Here is a 6,665-nt window from a genome sequence, read left to right on the forward strand (position 1 = left end):
CATAATCGGTTCCCCACGCTTGATGCCTTTGACTACCTGCATAGCGGATATGGTCTTGAGCGGCTTTGAGATGATCTTAACCGGTACCGTGCAAGCTCCTTCCTTATCCAATATGCAAATAGAATTGTAGCTCGACATCAGGATCACATTATTCCGCACACAAAACTCCATGCCAAATACAACTTTGAAATCATCCATAGACGCAACCGTGAAGTCCGCAAAACCCTTTCAAGTGCCGAGACGTGCCTCTACGCCGTAAGCCTTCCCATAGACTGGTGTTGCACTTGTGTTGACGGGCTTCATCATCGAGTCGCTCTTCTCGATATTCAAACCTGCCTTCTTCGCCTCTTTCGGAGTGATGAAGTTGTGTGTTGCTCTCGTATCCACCATGGCCTTGGTTGTCCACCCTTAGATCGTCAACGTACATCAAGCCGTTGTCCTTCCCCGACTTCGGCTTGGCCCTCACGACACTCAACAGTTTCAATGATCCGACGTGTCTCACATCCGGATCATGTTCCTAGTTGGCATCTTGGGCTTGGACAAGTGATGCCAGTATCTCAAGCTTCGGACATTGCCTCATCAAGTGTGGACCCTTACACACATAGAATTTTGTTGTGGATGGAGCATTCTTTCTCTTCTCGTCGTACTCTTGGCTAGCCGACTTTTGGTTGTTTCCCTTCGGCACATGCTTGGCTTTGTCTCCCCAACCTTTTTCGAAGTTCTCCTTTGGGTGCTTTGGCTTGGATGGCTTGCTGCATTGGAACTCCGTTAGGGACTCTGCTGCCGTAATGGCCTCGTCCACGTCCTTGACTCTACGTCTTTGGAGTTCTTTCTTGGCCCAATTTTGTAGACCATCAGTGAAATGGAAAAGTAGGTCCTCGACGGACAAGTTAGGGATTTGTAGCATAAGCATTGTGAACTCCCTAACATAGTCGCCGATGGTGGTCTTATGTTTTAACTCTCGCAACTTCCTTCGTGCCTCATAGACCAGATTCTCCGGATAGAATTGTCTCTTAAGTTCCTTCTTAAACTCTTCCCACGTGGTAATTGAGCATGCTCCTTTCTCCATGTTTGCATCCTTCCTACGCCACCAAAGCATTGCATTATCGATTCGAAAGAGGGAGGTCATACGTACCTTGGCTTGCTCCCCATCAAGGCTCAAGCCTTCGAAGTAGCGCTCCAATTGCCAAATGAAGTTCTCCATTTCTTTAGCATCCCGTACATCCTTGAACTCTTTGGGCTTCGGCACATCCACCCTCGTAGTTTCCCTTATGATGCTCGTGTTACCGACAAGCGTCTGATTTCGACTATCATTTATTGATGCCTTAAGGGTGTTGAGTTGTGCTTGCATATGACCGATGGCATTCATGACCTTGTCCTTCAAGGTCCCAATCCGTTCAACATGTCTCGCCTGGACATTTGCGATGGTTTCGACGTGCCCCTTTATCTCGTCGAACTTTTCCATCGTGTGATTGGTGAGTTCCTCCAACTCACACTTCGCCTTGCCAACCCTTGGCAATAGCTCTTCTTACTCCCCTTGCCGGCTTCACAGCCTCTTTGCTCTTCAATGTTAGCGACTTGGTCATCGGTGAGGTTGGACATGACGGTGAGCTCTTATGACGGTGTGGCTCTGATACCAAATTGTCACGGTCTTAGCGATCCTTTTATCAAAACCGTGATGACATTTAGCGATTCTAGCTACCCAAGCTTCACTAAGTCAGCCTCCTTCCAACAAACTCACGAAAATGGCCAAGTATAGAACAAAGTTTAGAAGAGAATTACAATAAAAAAAAATTTATTGAGTAAGTATGTATACAAGAGAGTTTTAAAAATTTTGTGGATGGTTTGGCCAAATGAGGTCACCTCCTATTTATATTACTCCACCTCCTCAATGAACGGTAGAGATCAACTTAAATGGACAGCTAAGATCGCATCTCTAGAATGTTCTATACAATTCTATACTACTTTATATTATTTTATAATATTCTAAGTATCTAATAGAGTCTAAAATATTCTACATATATTTACAAGTACGATAACTATCTAGACTTCTCTTCTCCATTATTTTTGTACGGTGTAGAGTTTTTCGAATTTTTCTAGAATTTTTCGTTCAACCTTTCTCTCTAAGATTTTCTGGTAAATAATTTGGGCATGACAGGATGCTTTACTTGTTAGTTAGAGTCAGTTGGATGGTTGTTGGCTGATATCACAAGGTGACATCAGATATGACTAAGGTGGAATGAGTTGGAAACAAGAATTGAAAATATTCTTTTTGTTGTTTACAATCGTCCTTTTTTAGAAAATCATTTTTTTATTTAGAAAAAATAAATCTTAAACTAAAATATATAAACCGAAACAAATTATTAATTTAGCAGTGATTAAGTTTTCAGTTTATTAGAGACGGCCTGTCCAATCCTAAATCGAAAGAATCGAGAGAATGTAACTATGAAACAAAATGCAAGTATGAATGTACAACCAAATTGTTAAATCAGTTTTAATTAGCCTTTTTGTCAGTAACGAATACCCATATATATATATGTATTTATGTATTTAAAACACAAGCAATTCTCAGAGTTTCTTCATTCATCAATATTCAAGTCAAGTACTAATTAATTACAAGAAAGAAAGAAAAAGATGGCGACAAAGAATTCGTCATCTGATGATGTAGTAAAAATGTTTTGCGTACCATTACCAGCTAGAGTAACTTCTGTTGGCATCTTTAACAAAGACAGAGATGAAAGTTTACTTGAATATGCATTGCCTCGACTTGAGACAGAGATTATCTTAATATTCATCTTCGGTCAAGCTTTTCAATTCCTGTTCAAGCGCGCCAGAATTCCTATCTTCGTCTTCCACATGATTGCTGGCTTAGTCGTTGGAGCAATCATGCGCGGAGTAATACCGGAAACTAGTTATTTCGAGAAACAATTGACGAATAAGCAAATAACTCCACCTGAGAAGAATGCTATGGTTTTGGGATCAATGGGGGCTCTAGGCTATAGTTTCTATATGTTTCTAAATGGAGTCAAGATGAACTGCGGAATGATTAAGAAAGCAGGTCCCCCAGCAATTGGTGTTGGAGTATTATCATTGTTGGTACCACTCCTCGTATTATTTATCATAGAATACGGGAATTTCATCAGCGCTTATTCGAAAGACACGATCTTTTTGGCTACTACGTATTGCCTCACTTCATTCCCGGTCGTTGCTGACCTCCTTAGACATCTTAAGATCATCAACTCAGAACTCGGACGGTTAGCCCTCTCGACTGCAATTGTCGGTGATCTTTTAAGCTTGTTCCTTTTCGTTGGCAATGCTTTTATGAAGATTGGGATCGATATAAAGAATGCATCGTATAATGATTTGAAAAATAACTCAATCCTTCTTCCATCATTCATAGCGGTTGTTGTTTTCGCCTTTCGGCCATGGATGAAATGGATGGTGAGGAATACCCCTGATGGACGTCCCGTTAAGGAACTTTATGTCAACCTTGTCATCCTCGCTTTCTTAGGCACGACTTTCCTAGCACACCTATTCGGTCAATTCTTCCTGTTCGGACCATTTATTTTAGGCTTGGCTGTTCCTGATGGCCCACCTCTAGGATCTGCATTGGTAGACAGACTCAAAACAATGGTCTCCGGTTTGTTCCTTCCTCTCTTTGTTGCCTCGGCTACCATGAGAGTCACTTCCACTCACTTACAAATGGCTCAAGATGACACTGGTGCATTGTACATTCACCTACTTATTTACATCATCATGTTAGTCACAAAATTTTTAGTCACCATGGGGCTTTCGTTGTATTACAAAATACCGAGACCCGATGCTTTAGCACTTGCTTTTATAATCTGTTCCAAAGGCATTGTGGAGCTTGGCTGGTACAGCTTCCTGAGCGATATCCAGGTACGTACATGCATAAATCCCTTCATTTACTACTCTCTCCGCATCAGAAATACTTATCTTTATAGTGTTTCACATGAAGTGTTTTTGATACGGAGGTATTACTTACTTTCGGCTTTTCATTCATTTTCTTGCAGATCGTTAATTACTTTCTTTTTTTCCTTTTGTACAAACAGCTTATGGAGCCACAGTTATACATGGCAATGGTCTTACTGATTATGGGCATTGCCATTTTAGTACCAATGTCTGTGGGAACCCTCTACGACCCTAAAAGAAAATATGCAGGCTACCAGAAAAGGACTGTCATGAGTTCATCTCTAAATTCAGGATTACCAATAGTAGCTTGCATCCATATACCTAACAATGTCACTGCAGTGATCAATCTCCTAGATATCTCATTTCCGACTAGAGAATCGCCGATTTCACTCAACGTCCTTCATCTAATCAAGCTCAGTGGCCAATCTTCTCCAACGTTCATCACTCACCTATTAGACCAGAACGCTCCTTCCACTAATTCTTACTCAGAAAATGTCTTGTTTTTTTTCCAACAATTTGAAAGAAAACATTGGGGAGGCATAGCATTGAGTGCCTTTACGTCAATTTCTCCAGAAGATGCGATGGACGAGGATATTTGCATGCTTGCGCTTGATAAGCTAGCTAGTTTAATAATCCTGCCTTTTCATCGTAGATGGTACATTAATGGGACAGTTGAATCGGAGGATCATTCAATAATGGAGTTGAATTGGAGCGTCTTTGAAACGGCGCCTTGTTCCGTGGGAGTTTTAGTGGACCGTGGCCATATCCGCAGCCAAAATTCAATAGGATCATCAGAAGAGACCATGCATAACATTCTTTTGGTCTTCCTAGGAGGTGCTGATGATAGAGAGGCTTTAACATTTGCGAAAAGAATGTTGAATGACAAAAGGGTAAAGCTGACAGTGCTACACATTCACACTGCGATGCATGGAGATGCTGACTCGGCTAATTGGGAACGAATGCTTGATATGGAGGTACTGAAGGATGTTAAGAACTGTGCATTTGTGGAATACAAGGAAGAGAAGGTGAATGATGGACATATTATTGCATCAATGTTACGAGATATGGTGAATGATTATGAGCTTATTATTGTCGGAAGGCGTTTTGGAGTAGACTGTCCACAGACTTCGGGTCTTAAAGAATGGAGCGAATTTCCGGAGCTCGGGATTCTTGGAGACCTTCTTGCCTCCACAGATTTCTATGGCATAAGCTCTGTATTGATTATACAACAACAATTAACATCTCAAAATATACGGTAGATCGGAGCCATACTTTCCAATTAGATATGTCTACTATAGATCAATAATCGATCTGAGAATGCCAAAAGGGTGTAAAAGCGATGAGGGGCTCGCAATCGTTTGCCGGGAAACAAGAGTGTACAATATATTGGGCTCGAGGAAAAACAAAAAATCCTTGTTTACTTAATTAAATGTCTTATAAATGAGCTCGAGCCGAATTGGTTGAATATGTTGGATCAACTCAATTCATTTTGTTTAATTTAATTGTGAATGTTTATTTTTACTATGTCAAGGGTATTTAAATATTCCTTTGCTAATATATGGTTTTTTTAATTTTTTTTCATACATTCAGAAGGAGATGTATTTAGTCAATATTGGTGAATATGTTTATCTCTTCTTGAATGTATCTAGAAAAATTAAAAAAAACATGTATTAGTAAATGGAGAGAGTAGTTTGTTTAAGCTTATGGATTTATGGGTAAAGAACATACATTAAAATGTATTACTTATCTTATAAAATTATCAATTTGATGTGAATTCTAATGGTGGGAAGTATGGTAACTTCTTTTGATAGAAAAACTTCGGGAAATATTCTAAAGCAAATTGGTCAAAACTCAAAAGTTATTGGTGAAGATACTATAGTGTAGTCTCTAACAAAACCATCAATTTTTTCGAGTAGCAACTTGATAAAGAAAATCCCCAATCGGGACCGGACAAGAGTGGTTTGTGCAAGTGCACAAGTTGTACCTGTCCGGAATACTTAAAAGTCGACCATGTCCGAATTAAATTTGTCATGTCGGTTTAAAGGCCTAAATATAAGATTCCTATTCTTGGGGCATGTTCTTCATATTATGGTTAAACTCCATGATGTATAAATTCATATTAGGGCTTCATACAAGTCTCTAATCTCCAATCATACAAACACAAAAACCTAATCTCTCCAAGCAAGAGCAATATCAATATTTTTGCGACACTCTTCGATCAACGTATCGTGGTGAGCTTTCTTGGGCACGTGCTAGATCCAAGACGCTTATACCATCTCCGAATCTCCTCCCTAGTCTCCAATTTTGATCAAGCTTCCAATCCACTTCCGTGTTTCCTATACTACTTCGTTTCCTTTGACAAAATAGTGGCGCTGAGCTCTATTAGCTTGATAAAATCCGAATGTGACCATTGTATTAGCATGAAATCATGGTTCGCACAAAATCTAAGGTTTTTAAGGCTCGTGACAATGTCGTTCCCCAAGATCTTGTCGTCCATGCCACTGCTGTCGACCTGCCCGAACAGCCAAATGTCCCAACTTCTAGGGATCGTCCCAGCAATAGAGTTGACCCAGTTCCTCAAACTCCTGTGATTTATTGTGATAATATAGGTGCGACACAACTCTCGTCAAATCCAGTCTTTTATTCGCGAATGAAAGCACATGGCCATCGATTTCGTAGTAAATTGTAGTACAGCTATCTTGTACAACTTACTTTTAAAGCATGTCATTGTA

General features: G+C 40.2%; 1 protein-coding gene across 1 annotated transcript; it reads left to right on the forward strand.

The window, feature by feature from the left end:
- The first annotated feature begins 2,634 nt into the window (after positions 1-2,634).
- LOC139884498 (cation/H(+) antiporter 3-like) lies at positions 2,635-5,192 on the forward strand. The gene is made up of 2 exons (XM_071868520.1): positions 2,635-3,900; positions 4,074-5,192. The coding sequence occupies exons 1-2, from the start codon at positions 2,635-2,637 to the stop codon at positions 5,190-5,192; spliced, it is 2,385 nt and encodes a 794-aa protein (XP_071724621.1).
- Positions 5,193-6,665: the final 1,473 nt, after the last annotated feature.

The sequence above is a fragment of the Rutidosis leptorrhynchoides genome, unplaced genomic scaffold, assembly GCF_046630445.1.
Source record: "Rutidosis leptorrhynchoides isolate AG116_Rl617_1_P2 unplaced genomic scaffold, CSIRO_AGI_Rlap_v1 contig56, whole genome shotgun sequence".
NCBI classification, from domain to species: Eukaryota; Viridiplantae; Streptophyta; class Magnoliopsida; order Asterales; family Asteraceae; genus Rutidosis; species Rutidosis leptorrhynchoides.

Coding starts and splice junctions, on each gene's coding strand:
- LOC139884498 (XM_071868520.1), top strand. CDS start 2,635: ATGGCGACAAAGAATTCGTCATCTGATGATGTAGTAAAAATGTTTTGC. Junction 3,901..4,073: donor GCTTCCTGAGCGATATCCAG/GTACGTACATGC, acceptor TTGTACAAACAG/CTTATGGAGCCACAGTTATA.